The following is a 16,022-nucleotide window of genomic DNA, read 5'->3' on the forward strand; positions in this document are numbered from 1 at the left end:
AAAAAGAAAAAAAGAAGAAGATTGTCATCAATATTAAATATCACCTTTTTATATTCATTACATTTACCTTATTGATAATACTTTAAATTGAATCTTGTTCCTCATATGCAGTGTTGTAAATAACGGTATATGCTCGTCAGACGGACAACATACCGTCAAGTGATTAATTGAGAATATTCGGCTATGATCAGAAATAATTGGTTGATTAGTGGAAAAAATCTGTAACAGTTTGATTGTTGCCAATAATTAATCAATCAATTAATTGGTCTGAACAACATTTTTTCAACATTGCTCATAGGGATTACTAAAAATAGTAGGTAAGGATATAGTAGAAAGAAGTTGCTTCCACTCTATTAAAAAAATTCCAATAAGTTGTCTATTGAATTGAATAGACAGATGAGAAGAATTAAGAGCCCTAGACACAAAAATTAGGGTAAATACAATATAAAGCACATTCATCAAGTCATCTGTTCGACCAGAAAAAAAAAAGTATCATTACTATTAATTGCCTATAATTCTATTAAGAGATGACTAAGTCCACTATATCAACAATCAGGGCTACTCTGACAAATATTTGTTATTTATTTATTTATTTATTTATTTATTTATTTATTCATGTTCACTTAGGCCTCAATCAATGTCAATAATCTATTGTGGTACAAGTACAACAATGAACAACGGGACCACTGAATTATAAAACTCAAACCTAGTTATCTAGCTATCATCTGCCAATATATTCATGGATATTGATTGGTTCCAGGCTTCCAGCCATTCAACGAGGCCAATGATATCACCTGAACCTGAGGTATCAGAAATTTTGATTTTTTTTTTATACTGGTTGGCCCATTCGTTTTGGCACAAAAATTTAAAAGGGATCAGTGTATTTTATCACGTACTAGATTGGTCAGATTATGTTACCTCAGAGGTTTTGGGCTCTTACTGTGTCCAGTAACGCACTAGTATATATTTTCGAGTGCGGTTATAGTAATATATTTATTATCAATCAGTCTGTACTATAAATTCATATTTTTATTTTTAAAGTTTAAACAATTGATCTGAATATGTATGTACTATGAATTCATATTTTTATTTTTAAAGTTTAAACAATTGATCTGAATATGTAATTGGAGATCAAATGTTATATTTTTTTTCAAAATTATTTTGTTATTTTTTAGATAGGTACACAATCATTTGATTTAAACTTTTTGAATCATTTAAAAGTAGTGATTTTCTACCTATCCGAACAAATAATAAAAAAATTCTTAAAAAATTGTAACATTTGGTTTCTAAACGTTTGTGGTAAGCGCTTTTAGTTGTCTGGAAATCAAGTTCTTCAAGAAAAAAAAATTAATATCATTTCTTCCAATCTTCTTTTACAAGCTTTGAACTATGAGAAACCAAAGATAGAAACCTATGACCTTAATCTAGTAATCAAAACCAAAATTAAACAACAAAGCTTAATTATGAGCAAGAGCCAAAGAGAATGGAACGAACCTTGCTCTTCTTATGAATTTATAAAAAATGCTACACTATTAATTGAAAATTGAAATAGTTCCATGACATTAATTGGTTTAGATATCCTTCCAAATTAAATAAGCATTGTATTTCTCATCAAAAGATCTTGATTCTGATCTTTGAACCTCTTTAACAAAAACAATTAAAGATAAGCTCTCGTTAGTGGTTTGTTAAACAAACTATTAAGCAAGGCATCTAGAGTTGGTTCCAGCAAAAGTTATTAAGAATTTAGCAACAGTTGATAACAAGTAGAGCTTCAGGCAATTCTATGCTTCGGAAAAACACAGCAAATTGAGGAAATTCAAACTCAAATATATATTATGCTTTCATATTCATATATATCACGGCTGCCCTTGCCGAAACAAAGCAAGGCTGACCCCTAGTTGGAACTCAATAGTAACATTACATAAAGGCACTCTCTTAAACTAAGATCCTACATAGACTGCTTCAAGTTCAAATGATGAATCAGATCCGTAATATCACAAAAAATATCAGAGTATTTGTCATGTAAAGCAGCAGAATATATACAGCATGTGGAAATACAGTGATAACCGATGGTCGCAGCAAATTCGGAGCTCAAGGCCGACTCTGTTATGACTTATGAGAATAAACAAGACATTAATTAAACCACTAATAATAAATGCAATAAATTAAAGCCCTAAGCATAAATGTTAATTTTCACTACAAAATAAAATTGGAATAACATAAAAATTAAAACACATCAACGTTGGCTTCCTTTTGAAGACGATCCTTGAGGCCAAGATGTTGAGGACGGTACTTTGCATGCATGAGGGATTGATTGCTTGATAATCCAGGATTCAGATTGATCGTGAGGCTCTGCAGATAACCTAAATTTGCATAGTTCATCCTTACACACCACAACCAAACGAGTAGGTTCGTTGTATTGAACCTTACCCTCAAAATTGTGTTTTGAATGAAACTCATTAATGGCTATCCTTAGAGCTGCTTTCGACTCGTACACTTGGCCAACTGCTAATGGGTTATCGAATGTTCGTTCTCTGCCAGAAACACTGACATGTGCTACTTGGAAAGCTGACATGTCATTGAAAATCTCACCCGGATGTCTCACATTGTCCCAGCCAGTGATCGGGCACTGTGATTGGCAGGACCATGAATGTGAGTGTGACTGGCTGGTCGGTCGAACCTCCTTGTTAGAACCATGAATGTGACTGTGATTGGCGGGACCATGAATTTGACTGTGACTGTACTGTGATTGTACATGTAAATAATCAGGTACCGGTTTACGGACCTGAATGGAACTGGGTCGGCTTCTGGGTTCAGGGACACAACTAGTACTGGGTTGAGTTCGAAGTCCAGGGACCCGACTAGAACTGGGTACATGGACCTGGCTGTTCAGATTAAATTGAAAATTAAAACCATCATGATTGGTTGTCAATTCTACATATAACTCTAGAAGCGATAACCTTTGTTGGAAGGACGTCACAATATCTAAAATCATTTTCCAAGACACTTGGTCTGTTACCGGGATCAATTGGTAATCCCGTTGGCCATCTTGCTCGAGATTGAACCGGGCTTGAATTTCCAGATTGGCTTGACTAATAGTATACCCAATCCGTTTATAAATCTCATTTTGGAGATAGTCAAATGTATGGTTCACAGTTACCGGAAATGAAAATCTAGAACGGATATTGTAAAAAACACCGTTAGAGTCATATTGGATTTCTCCGCCATAAAACAATTTCACACAAATCATTTTTGGCTTTGGTTGCTCTGGATAACAAACTACAATTTCAAAATAACAACCCTATAAGCATTTACAACAGAAATTGAAAATATTAAATAATTTAAAATTAAAGAAATTAAAAAAACTTACAGAAGGTAGAAGGGCTGAGATTTTCTCTTCTTCTCTTGAGCTGCAGAATAAATTGTGAGAGAAAAAATCATATTTATAGGCCTGGGTGCTGAAATCCCAATTCTGCTGGATTATCCAACGAAATAGACATTTTTGCTGGATAGTCCAGCAGAATTGCGCTGAATTTCCACTGGATAAATTAATTGAAAACCAGATCATTTTGTCTAATTTATTTATTTTTAGGTTAGTTATAAAAGTTTCGAAACAATCAGTGCTACTCAGTTAGGACTCAATCAATTATCAATGATCTATTGTGGTACATGTACATTGTGACCATTGAATTGTAAAACTCAAACCTAGTTATCCATCTTTTCAAAGTTAGGACCGTGTTGGGATTGTACTTTGTTTCATCTGCTTTATACTAATGCTTAGATTAGTATATGAAGTGCGCAGTATGTAAAATTGGGGATAAAAAATGAGAACTATATGGGTACTAACTAGTTACTCTTATTCTGCGAGGGTATATGGGACGTTTGACCCTGTAAAATGAAGTCCGGCTAGTATGATATTAGTATCATTTCAAATTATATAACACCAACCTCAAAACCTACCGAATCGACTTCAAATGGTAAATCCAAACCGATCTACTTCATTGGTTGTGCGTTTACATGCAAAATTTATAATTTTTTTGAGTTTATTTATCAAGTCAAGCGATCAAATGTGGGAGTTTTAAAGTTAATTTTAATGCATTCATTTTTTAACATTTTTGACCTCTTCAATAACTCGAAAAAATAAATTTTTTGCATGTATACACATCACTCATAAAGTAAATCAGTTTGAATTAGTCGTTTGAAGTGTCTATCCAATAAGTTCGAGAATTGGTGTCATATGACACCAATATCATACTAGCCAGACTTTATAAAATGATGCAAGGTTGACCCTCCCTCTAGTTTTACAAGATGCATTTACTGAAATGTATACTTCGCAAATAATAAGAAACTTACCCCATGTAGTGCTTGTGGTGGCGACAGTAAAGGGCCTGGGGGTGACGTTGGCACATGAGGTGGCGGTGGCTCTGCGGGTGGCGGTGACCTTGGGGGTGGTGTCAGCCCTATCGCCTCACAGGTACCCTGAAAGAGCCACAGAGAAAGAGCTTGTTATTGCATCTCCTTTAAACGATCAACAATGATTGCTTACATCCTTACCAGCTTACATCTGTATATTGCACTCCCTATCAAGAATGACGCTGTCATTGACTCCGTTTGGTCCCCTGACCGTTTGGGAGCTTCCCAAATGCAATTATTGATAGTGTTTCAGAGTAGCACAGCGACAATTTCAAATGAATCTTTCGAAAGACTAACAGTCTCTGAGAACTCATCAAACTTTTTTTGCTTTTTTCTTTTTAATATATTTAATCTTCTCATGCTTTAAGCAGCAACCCAGCAACAGATATTTCTCACCTTCGTATCTTGTTGAAAGTGATCTCCTGTTTTTATAGGAGCATGAAGGAATGGAAGGAAACAAAAAGTAAAAATTTCCTTGGAAATGGTCTCCAGTTTTTTAGGAACATTAACAATGGAGGGAACACAAAGTTGCATTAGATGTTGTGTTTTAGTGTTATGCTTTCAGGAGACTTTCTATACTAGTTGGAGATGCCATTTTGGTCTTTATATTTTTGAATTATCGAACTAATATTGCAAAACTACAGAAAAAGAATAATAAAACAGTACATCAAGCCCAAATTTGTTCGTTACCGAACTTGTCACCTAAGAAGGATAGTTGAAAAATAAGAAAAATCTGTTGAGCTTAATGCATGCTATGCTTATTATGTGAAAACCGAATTACCTGTTGCTGCTTAAAGCATGAGAAGAGTAGATAACAACATAATATATTTTCAAAGCATGCTCCTTCAATTAGTTTTGGCTATATCCTGCCTCACATAATATATTTTTAATTTTCTAAGTAAATAACAAAATATAAAATAGGAATGAAGAGAAGAGTGACATTAGCTGATGGTTGATTATTCCCAGCCCCACCACCAGGAGCCATGAGTCCAGAGCTCAAAGAACGAAGAACATCACCTACACCCTGAAAAATATATTCCAAATTTTGAAATCAACAATTATGAAGTACTGTACAGAAACCAACCATAGCTACCAGCATCATCCTCTTCTTCATTGGCAGGTGAGATGAAACAGGCACCAGGCCAGGTTAATGATATATATTATGTTATTGTACTTGTCATAGTAGAGAAAATTGCAAATTAGTGTGTGATAAACAAGAAGAAAAAAAAAATAGCCTGACAATCTGATCAGTCATCTCTTCTCCAGTTCCAGTTTCAGTCATGTTAACACCAAAGATCACATTGTGTGGTCCTTTCCCTGGTCTGGTGCGCTGCCTATTCACACTGGAATCATTGCCTACAAATACAAAGTCGAAGCATTAATAGCAAAGAAATGAGTACCTCTACTTTGGTCCAATTGTTCAAGTATACTTCCAAATTGGCTGTAATGATTGCATCCTTATAAACCCAATCAAAGAAGGTACAAGTTGGTTGACATTGTACTTCACTTACCAGTATTTCGATTGCCATTAGCAGAAGTTGAACCAGGAGCGCTCTGCCCATAACGGCGAGTAACCAAATGCAAAGTGTGCCCCTCTTCGACATCTATTACATTTGATTAAGGATCTCCAAGCCCCAAAAGAAATGAAAACTACACATTACAAGATCTCCCTTTAGTCTTAAGGATCAGTTGTTTACGAAACAGGAGGAACCAATCTATAGTACCAAAAAAAACCCATTTAATATTTTGTTTCTGACTAAGTCCTGATGTAAAAACTGCTCATTTCATTATTTTCCATTGAAGGGCTTATAATTTATAGTTGAGAACATGACTGCACAAAAGACAAACTAAAACAAAGACAGGGAATTTCAGAATATAGAACATAATATAATTAAGGATACAATATTCAGAGAGTGTTTGATCATCATTTAAAACCCTTCCTCCGTAAAAGAGACACTGCTGGTCAACTGAAGCTCCAGTTATATCAATTAGTTTACCCTTCAGCACAGCCACTGGCATCTGAAATTTATGCTCAAGTATTACACATAGTTGCCTTCAGTTGGTTCTGACAGAGAGAGAGAGAGAGAGAGTACATCTTTAGTGACATGAACTTTATGAACTTGATTATGTATCAGTTTGATATTTATTTCAAATGTCTGTTCACCGCTTCGAAGACTTAAGCTGGTAGCCTCTCTAGACATATCATCAGACATCCTGACACGTTCAAAATAATATTACAAGAAAGAATACAAAACAAAAATTAGACAAAGATGTAATGGATAAAACTCTCGACCTAGATAGCCACTCTATATCCTAAAGAAATGCAAATACTCCAGGATGCCAGGGACAGTATCCACAACCTACGACGATTCAAAAAGGGGTAGAATTTTTTTGACACCCTAAGATGATTCAATAAGGGGAAATGAAAAGAAAGTCACACGAACTGTAGAAAAAATTGCACCTTAGATTAGGGAAAATCGGATCGATCGGACTACTGTACTGAGCAAGAGGGGGAATTGAGAGAGATGGGGGAGCTAATGCTTTACTTCCGCTTGGTTTTTCATTTTTTTTTTTTTTTTATGACAAGGCAATTAATTAGATATCTCAGTGGATGCGTATTCGGTCCAGGCGAGTGAAATCGGATCATCTTCAGTCGCAGACAGAGACAGTTCAAACTTCAAAAGAGAGACTATTGAAATCGGATCCGAATACTACTCACGACCCATGGATGATGGCCCAAATTCGATCCAGTTCATGATAAAACCATTAACTTGATAAACTATGTAATTTTTTTGTTAGACTTTGTACTATTTAGTAATGTGATAAATTTTGTACTATTTAATTATGTATTGTAACTGTTGCATTATGTAAGTTTTAAATTGTGTACTATTTCAATAAACTATGTACTATTTATTTTGTTAGACTTTGATTTGGTAATTTTTAATTTGATAAATTTTGTATTATTTATGAGTCACGAGTCAACTTTGCGAGTTGAATCCAAATTAGAATTTCTGACTCAAAACTGAATTAACAGCTCGGACTTAATCCAGCTCATGAGTTCACGAATTGAATTCAAATTACTCTCAACTCGAACTCAACTCAGCTCATAAATAACTGTAGTGATTCCAGTGCATTTCTCTCCAGCTTTGCTTCAATTAGGCAAGGCCGATAATTATATGTAAACATTTGACATTTGGGCCTTTGATATTTCAATCCGTTCCTAGATATTGATTGGTTCCAGCCATCCAACGAGGCAATAATACATTACTCTGTGATAATACTTTTGTTTGTTTATATCTAAATTTATTTCAAATTGCAGTTGATCCTGACTTACTTGTTATTGAGGCATTTCATAATGGTCCTTTACAGATTTATTTTACAAGGCAGTTTACTGGAGTTTTATTTGTTGAGTGGAATGCATTAAAGAAATAAGCTTCTTACAAAGGAAAATCTTATAATTAAAGGTTGGCAGATTTATTTTACAAGGCAGTTTACTGGAGTTTTATTTGTTGAGTGGAATGCATTAAAGAAATAAGCTTCTTACAAAGGAAAATCTTATAATTAAAGGTTGGCAGAGTAGCACAGCTTGATGTTTTTGTGGAGCTTTTGAATCTACAAATCCTTTTTTTGTTCATTGTCCTTTTACTTTCCAAATATGGAGTTGGATTGCTGCCCACAATAATTTCCATTTTGATGGTCATATTATGGAAGACATATGGTACATTAATACTCTAATCCATTTAAAAGACAAGGCCTTGGTAGAGCTTGTCAGAGATGTAGTATTATGATGTATATGGCTTGAGAAGAATAAAAATTTGTTTTCAAAATTCATCAATTCCTACTTTGCAGATGGTGGGGTCAAAGATAATCTCTTTGACTACTTTTTGATGTAAATATTTGTATAATGGTTCTTTATGTTGGGTTTCGGGGTAACCAAAACCCGTTTAGGCTTAAGCTGCGGAAAGAATGTAAAACAAAAATTTTACTTCTAACTTAAGCCAAGGATTAAACAGGGTATTTCAGGAAACTTTTCAAGGCGGTCCACCTTCAGTATTCATTTGGCATCAAAACCCAATTTAATCATTTTACAGATCTACTCCATGATTGATTTCTAAAATTTTAATCTACTTACCAATTAAATAGATTAATATAACATATTTATACCTTGTTTCCAAATCATAGTTGGAATGCAGACCGAGCGAGTAGAGCTACATCACGGGAATGATTCTACTCGGAGCATCAGACGTCTGATGCCTCTATCGGTTATCCACCAGGACTAACCAGAGAGCGGTTTATTTCTTTTGCCAGAAATACCGTAAACCGCGAAATTCTGCAAAAACACTATTTACGGGGAAAATACAAAAACTCGTAAACACGAATTTTTGGTTACTCAGTTTCATCAATGAGCAAAACTGACATACTGCGAAATTCGGTAAAACACTATTCATCGATTCCGTAAATATACTCCACAACAACCCGCAAGATTATACGTCAACTACGTATAACTTTCTTTTCTCAACCGAAACACTATTTGGGAGAGAAACCGAGAAAGAGAGAAAATACCGATTCGTTTCGACACGAAACGGTATGAGTGAATTAGTAGTTTTTCTCTCTACCCCTCCACCCATATTTATAGGGTTTAGGGTCGGTTGCCAAAAGACCAAAATGCCCTCCAAGTTCGGCCTATTAACAAGATATGCCATTGAATGGATAAGGATGATGACATGTCATGTGGATAGGATCGATGACGTGTCATCTGGATAAGATCGATGACATGTCATGCGGATAATGACGAATCTGAAAAGACCTGAATGCCCTCGGCCCGAATACAAATAATATTCGTATAATTATTCTGAACAATTATATATATATTTTTTTGCGGTTGTTGTTTCGGTAATTTATACAACGTGTCCTGCACATTTATAAATTAACCGGTTAACTTTTATACAACGTGTCACACACGTTTATAAATTAACCAATGTTTTTGCTTGTTATTTTTACATAACATTTATAATTTAATTATAACACGTATAATTAATTATAACCATCTTACTATTGATCATAACCAATTTATAATCAATCACAATAAGATTCTCCGATTAACTCCTATATGGTGTGACCCAATAGGATCTGTGTTATGTTGGTAAATAGAGTTAAAACTGTTTTAACTTCTATAATCATGAGAAGCATCTGGCAACACATCATGACCATCCAATTACACAGATGATGCTGTACTGTACAATATCACGATCCAGTAAACAATTTACTTGTGTCTGTTCTTCTGTCTTATAACTTTCATATTAGTTTCAAGGTAGATGTGTGTCATCCTTGCTAACTGAATCTTTTCTTGATCTTGAGCAGATTATCAAATATAATTACTCTTGTAATTATACCGCTAGCAGATAATCTTACTCTATCAAGGGGCCCAGTGATGTTATAGCTCGTATAGAGATAGGAGGGACAAATAGTATTCTTGGTAAACTATCACTTCCTCAGCTAAGCTATACATATGAAAATGCTACCGTTATGACTGCTTTTTACGGACAGCGTTAGATAACACTCACACATACATATTTCTTAGTGGGAACGATAAATACCTCATACTGTAGAACTTGACACTGAATGAAAACATAAATGACACGAACACAATTCTATTTAATGTTTCATTCGGGGTCTGTCAAATACCATGTTCCTAGAACATGTATCTATGTGATTAAAATGACATCTCGTGTCAGGTGGTTTGTAAAACTTAACCATATTTTAATCCACATACTAACCTTATCGCGGTAATTAGTGTTTCTGCTAATTACCTTGGTCAGTGACTTTTTAAGAGTATATATCATCTATATTATGGAGTTTCACAATTTCAGTCATGAACTCGAAATGATCCATAAATTCAATAATACTCAAGGCAACAAAATGATATATAAATAAACATTCAATTCATGAACAAAGCTTTATGATAATTTATCGTATTATTGACTTCTAGATTATTACAAACTAACACTTTATTGCATTTATCCTTAATATTATCTTTAACTACTAATGATATGCCATGTCAGGATTTGATTCCAATAGAGGCCGAGGAGGTTTCATTAGAGGAAGGAGTGGAAGTGGTAGAGGCACCAACACAGGTCATAGGAGGTACAACCCCTATTCTTGGATTAGAGTATCTAGATAGATTGTTAGATGAATGATTTTTGTAGAACTATTCTTGTTTATCTTGCTCTCTTTTGTGGCTTTTGTTGATGTATTTTTTTTTTGGTTTTTTTAGTTTTTTTTTTTTGTTGGTATTAGTTGTTGTTGAATGTTGCTGGTGGATTCAGTTTTTGTATCTGTTATAATTCCAGTTTTTTGGAATTAACAGCAATTTGAACTATTATGATTTCTAATGAAATCAGTGGAAAAAACCCATTTTTTCAACATAAAAAAAAACATATCACCCGAGGTATCAGAAATTTTGATTTTGATACTGGTTGTCCCATTCGCTTTCGCACAAATATTGAAGGGACCACTGTTTTTATTTCAGACCAATCTATCTAAACTCAAATATTATGTTACCTCAGAGGTTTGTAAGAGTCTTACAGTGTCTAGCAACTCACTAGTATATATTTTCAAGCATAGCTATGGTAATATGTATATTACGGATCAATCTAAATTTATATCTCTATTTTAAAGTTTAAACAGTTGATCTGAGCCATTAAACATGATCTTGTATAAATATGCAATTAGAGACCAAATTTAACATTTTTTTCAAAATTATTTTATTATTTTTTAGATAGGTAGAAAATTATTTGATCTAAAAAATTTGGGCCATTTTAAAGTAGTGATTAAGTTCTTCAACAAAAAAAATATCATTTCTTCCAATTTTCTTCTATAAGATTTGAACTATGAAAAACCAAGCATAGAGACCTATGACCTTAATCTAGTAATCAAAACCAAAATTAAACAACAAAGCTTTAGTAATGAGCAAGCCAAAGAAAAAGGAACGAACCTTGCTCTTCTCATGAATTTATAAAAAATGCTACATTATTAATTGAAATAGTTCCATACCAATATCGATTGGTTTAGATATCCTTTCAAATTTGATAAGCATTATATTTCTAATCAAAAGATCTTTATTGTGATCTTTGAACCTCTTTAACAAAAACAAAGATAAGCTCTCCTTAGTGGTTTGTTAAACAAACTATTAAGCAAGGCATCTAGAGTTGGTTCCAGAAAAACTTATTAACAATTTAGCAACAGTCGAGAACAAGTAGAGCTTTTGTTTAGGCAATTCTATGCTTTGGAAAAACACAGAAAATTGAGCAAATTCGAACTAGAAATGAGAAAATAACATAAAATTCAAATTATTAAGTTAATAGAAAAACTATATAAAAAAATGTTTTTTTTAGGTGTGTTTAACTGTAATCGAGAGCAAGAAATAGTGAAATATAATATAGAACCCGATTTTTTTAAAAATACCCAAAAAAATAAATTATTTTATTAAAAATAACCAAGTTCTGAGTGGAATTTTAAAAATATCCAGGCCGCAGATTTTTTTCGCGCTCCGGAAATCTACTGCGATCTGAATTTGATGAACAGTACCCTGAAATCCCTGCTTTTCCAAATCCAACCATTCAACTTTTTATGTGCACGCATCTCCAAACAGCTAGTTTTTCTATGCACCCATCTCAAAATAAATCAACAGTTGGATTTGGAAAAGCAGGGATTTCAGGATATTGTTCATCCAATTCGGATCGCATCAGATTTGTTTCCTAAAATGCGCAGTATGTAAAATTGGGAAAAAAAAATTGAGAACTATATGGTTTAGATCTATAAGAGATCGTAACTTTCGAAATTCAATGTCTACAATCAGCGCGTAATCTTTTAATTTCTAAACATGTTGTAAGGGATAGTAGCTAACATGACAAGGATACCTAGTTTTAGGTGGCGATTTGGAAATTTAGAGAAGGCTTTGTATCATGAAAGAGTTTCACATGGTGGAATAAATGATACAGTGAACTTCAAATCAGATGATAGAATTGATTTCCCACAAGCAGAATCGGAAAACAATTTTGTGTTATGTTTGTATTACATTATTCTATTTGAGATTTTATACTAGTCTTTAACAATTACGGGTGAAGATTAGCTATGGGTAAATCGTATATTTTGTGCATGTGCTGTGTTTAGTCCTGAGTTTATTAGTGGTATATTACAATGAAAATATGAAATTTGTCTATTTTAACAGTATTAGCTAACCTTTTTTTTTTTTTTACTTCCCAATAAAAACATGTTAATCAAACTCAGTTTTTAAGTGGAGCGAGACAGTAACAATTTTGTACCATTTTCTCATCTTCCAACAAAATGTATGATCTAAGCTAATCAACACCAACATTTTGTCAAATTGAAACCAAACAGAGGACTGCGAACAGGCTAGTCCTTTACTTGACAATATACATGAAAAGAAAATTAAAAAAAAAAAAAACAAATATATATCGCTAGCTGCAAAAAGAGGCCTCCTTCACCGACCAAATAATTTGAGCACAGTAGAGGTAAGGCTTGATGAGAGGAACTTCAACCCGGTCGACCCTCCAGGGAAATATGATATTGTGTAATATCCCAATGCAAGAACCTGAAAAATAGCAAATTACTGAATCTTACAAGGCATTCAATGATACAAGGAATTTCCAAGTAATGTAAATTAGCATAGGATGAATTTGGGTGCGAGAACGTACTACTTCAATTTTGGGTACAAGTGTTTAGTTCAAGGAAGTAGATATTTAAGGTGTTAATGTTCGGTAGTAGTTTCCAAGTAGATGAGGTTTCCTTGAATAAAAATATCAAGTTGCCATTGTGAACTATGTTAACAAATTAAGCAGCAAGGGTAAAAAGAATCAAAGTTAGAGATTTTGATGCTTCAAGTTCAATGTAACTTTATGGAGGCTTTAGCATCACTCCACTTTAAACTGCCTTGAAGCATATTCCTTTGGTGCCTTGGCAGTTGGCACATTCAAACACTTCAATAACCACTAAATCAATTGTCAAATGCAATTCAAAAAAATGTTCACTTTATTTTATACTCTGAAATTTCAGTTTAGTTCTAAATTAGTCACTTAAATCATGAGCTTGCACAAGGTACTTCAAAATGTGGCAGTTTGAGTGATGTTAACCTCGGTGTACAACAAGCTGGGAAATTACCATGTATCCAATTAAAAGTCTTACATGATAGTTAATGCTTCAGATAATAAATTACCAAAATATAAGCATGCCTAGATTGTACTACAAATAATAAATTAAAACCGGATATTTACAGAACCCAACGGTGGGTAAAGGTGCCCAAATCTACAAACATGATTTCACTAATTAGTTAAATGAAATCACGTAAAAGGAATTGTCAGAAAGTTTTACCTGAAGGGCAGAAAAGAGCACCGAGAGAAGATAGCTATGGAGCACCATTGAAACATAAATGGTCCCAGCCATGCACCCAACAAAACCCAGTGTAAATGGAAGTCGCTGCAATACAAATATCACCCCTTTAATGATATGATCAAAACAATAAAAGAAGGAAACAATCACAGTTTCTGTTTTTAAAGTTAATTCATGTCAGTTTCCTTGATTGCATTGAAAAATCTTGAAATACATGTATGTACTGATAGCCCTCTAAAGCTTAGAATTGATTACCTAACATAATTTCTTTTGTTTGCTTAGTCCGACATCTAAACAAAAAGTTGTAATTAACAACTTGAACATATAACGCTTGAATCACTCCTAACCATATCATCTTAAAGTTCACGAGCAGTTCATATTAATTCCAATCCAATATCTTAAGCTATCTGTTTAATTTCAGCCTAACTTGGGTTTATGAAACAAAATTTGTAGTCAATGTTTATTAGATTTACCTTGTCCATTATATCAATGCAATGGTCAATTTGTTCAGACAATGCCTTGATAATGAAGAAATTAGTTGGAAATGGGGAACATTTGTGGGATCTGCAAATACTTCAAAATGCTAAATATGTTTGCCAACAAGTCCTCATCATTTTGGCTTTTTAATGAAGCAAGCAGGTACTGTACCATGTACATATACCGGTAACAGGCTGGCATTTGCAATACTGCTTATGATAATTTAATATGCAAATGTGAGCAACTGACCTAAAAGAGCACGTGTTTGTGTGCGTGTGTGTGTGCGTGTGAGAAAGAGAGAGAGAGGAAGGACCTCTTTTGAAGTCATATGAGAGAGCTGATTTGCTGGCCCTTTGAGAGCAAAGAGGGATGCAATAATGAAAGCACACCCAAGTGTGAAGGAAATTGCAAATTTCTGAGGCATTAGCACCATGACAGGGAGAAACATGACAAAAGCGACAAAAACAAAGAAAATTCCACTGGCTAGAAGCAATCCAAAATACATAAGTGCTTTCCCAGATGGGAAGTTGCTCGTGGCGGTCTGAAAGCTTCCAGGTATTTCCCTCACACCTTTTGACATGCTGCCAAAATGAGAATCCGTTAACACATGAAGAAAGGTGGGGACAAGAAGGTAGATGTGGATACTGTGTAAATTTATCACTAATTGTGTTTCTTTGGTATTTTTCATGCTTTGCTCTCATAGATCCTTGAAAATCTTTTTCTAAAACGAATTACCCCTTTGTTATTTTCATAATATGGAACATTTGTTTTCCAGAAATCTCTATGTTCTCAGATTGTTACCAAAAATACTGAATAAGTATTCATATAGGCACCTCATTTCTGGATTTCAGTTTGTTACAGCAATGTACCAAATAAAATGCCAAATATCCAACAAAACTATGTTGAAGGACATAATTAACCAGGAATTCAAACGAAATAAAGAACTCAGATCTGGTACAAGATCTTACACGCTGAAGGTGCCCGTGACCTTATCATTAGCCGTCCGTACAGCTGCCTCGAGATCAAATCCAAGGCCTGAGCTCTCTTCGCCAGATTTTGACGCCGCGTAATTGTTCCAGTCGGAGAGGAGTGATGAAGACGAACCTGGTTTCGTTTCCTCGGTGGCGGCGCTCGGACCGCCGGTGAACCACGCCTGAGCCGTTTGCATCGTAGATCGAACCCCGCCGAGATGAGAAGAGAAAAAGAGAGAATTAAGTAGCAATTAGCTTAGCAGCAGCAGCAGGAGCTTTTGTCTTGATTATGTGGAAGAAAGAGAGATCTGCGCTACCAGCGATGGCGAGGTAGTTGAAACGGAGAAGAACCACCCGTCATTGTTGAATTTAAGACACTTGTTTTAGAGGACTGGATGTCTCCATTATTCATTATTCAGTGAAACTCAAAATTTGACTTTGGGTTGTATCAATTCTTTGATTTTTTGTTATAGTAATTGAGGAGGTTTTAAATATCACTATTTTTATATCTCTATTACTATTTTAATTTTTAAATATTAATAAATTAAAATTTAAAACTCAAATTTTAAAATAAAATCATTAAATTTGATATATATTATTCTTTCTATGTACATATAAAAGATTACGATATTTTGATTTTGTTTTGATCGGTATCAAAAGCTTGCAAAAATATATTTATATGAATAAGTTATGAAAGTTGATTTTTCAACTTGTTGATTCATATAAAAAGAAAATTGAAAAGTGATAAATTTT

General features: G+C 34.0%; 2 protein-coding genes across 5 annotated transcripts; both read right to left on the reverse strand.

The window, feature by feature from the left end:
• Positions 1-1,812: 1,812 nt before the first annotated feature.
• Positions 1,813-7,033, reverse strand: LOC144561090 (ubiquitin domain-containing protein DSK2b-like). Of its 4 annotated transcripts, XM_078310303.1 has the most exons (10): positions 6,875-7,024; positions 6,707-6,773; positions 6,507-6,627; positions 6,315-6,432; positions 5,925-6,017; positions 5,654-5,769; positions 5,354-5,437; positions 4,354-4,479; positions 3,371-3,410; positions 1,813-3,279 (listed from the first exon to the last, which is right to left on the reverse strand). In XM_078310303.1, exons 3-10 carry the CDS (start codon positions 6,624-6,626, stop codon positions 2,237-2,239), a joined length of 1,740 nt encoding a protein of 579 aa, XP_078166429.1. In that variant the 5' UTR covers position 6,627; positions 6,707-6,773; positions 6,875-7,024; the 3' UTR covers positions 1,813-2,236. The 4 variants fall into 4 exon arrangements, with proteins under 4 accessions (XP_078166429.1, XP_078166428.1, XP_078166430.1 ...); XM_078310302.1 differs by lacking the exon at positions 6,707-6,773 and having other exon boundaries at positions 6,875-7,033; XM_078310304.1 differs by lacking the exon at positions 6,707-6,773 and having other exon boundaries at positions 2,459-2,885; positions 6,875-7,033.
• A 5,696-nt stretch (positions 7,034-12,729) lies between these two features.
• Positions 12,730-15,646, reverse strand: LOC144560709 (protein transport protein sft2-like). Its single transcript, XM_078309961.1, has 4 exons — positions 15,267-15,646; positions 14,612-14,879; positions 13,804-13,908; positions 12,730-13,027 (listed from the first exon to the last, which is right to left on the reverse strand). The coding sequence occupies exons 1-4, from the start codon at positions 15,464-15,466 to the stop codon at positions 12,917-12,919; spliced, it is 684 nt and encodes a 227-aa protein (XP_078166087.1). The 5' UTR covers positions 15,467-15,646; the 3' UTR covers positions 12,730-12,916.
• Positions 15,647-16,022: the final 376 nt, after the last annotated feature.

This window comes from Carex rostrata, chromosome 10 (genome assembly GCF_964058835.1).
Source record: "Carex rostrata chromosome 10, lpCarRost1.2, whole genome shotgun sequence".
Classification (NCBI taxonomy): domain Eukaryota; kingdom Viridiplantae; phylum Streptophyta; class Magnoliopsida; order Poales; family Cyperaceae; genus Carex; species Carex rostrata.

Bases quoted from the DNA above. Each gene is read 5' to 3' on its own strand.
- LOC144561090 (XM_078310302.1), bottom strand. From the start codon at position 6,626: ATGTCTGATGATATGTCTAGAGAGGCTACCAGCTTAAGTCTTCGAAGC. The intron at 6,433-6,506 runs GTACTCTCTCTC...CATAAATTTCAG, and splicing joins AAGTTCATGTCACTAAAGAT to ATGCCAGTGGCTGTGCTGAA. The intron at 5,438-5,653 runs GTCAGGCTATTT...TATATTTTTCAG, and splicing joins AAGAGATGACTGATCAGATT to GGTGTAGGTGATGTTCTTCG.
- LOC144560709 (XM_078309961.1), bottom strand. From the start codon at position 15,466: ATGCAAACGGCTCAGGCGTGGTTCACCGGCGGTCCGAGCGCCGCCACC. The intron at 14,880-15,266 runs GTAAGATCTTGT...TCATTTTGGCAG, and splicing joins GTCACGGGCACCTTCAGCGT to CATGTCAAAAGGTGTGAGGG. The intron at 13,909-14,611 runs GTCCTTCCTCTC...TTTGTATTGCAG, and splicing joins CTCATATGACTTCAAAAGAG to CGACTTCCATTTACACTGGG.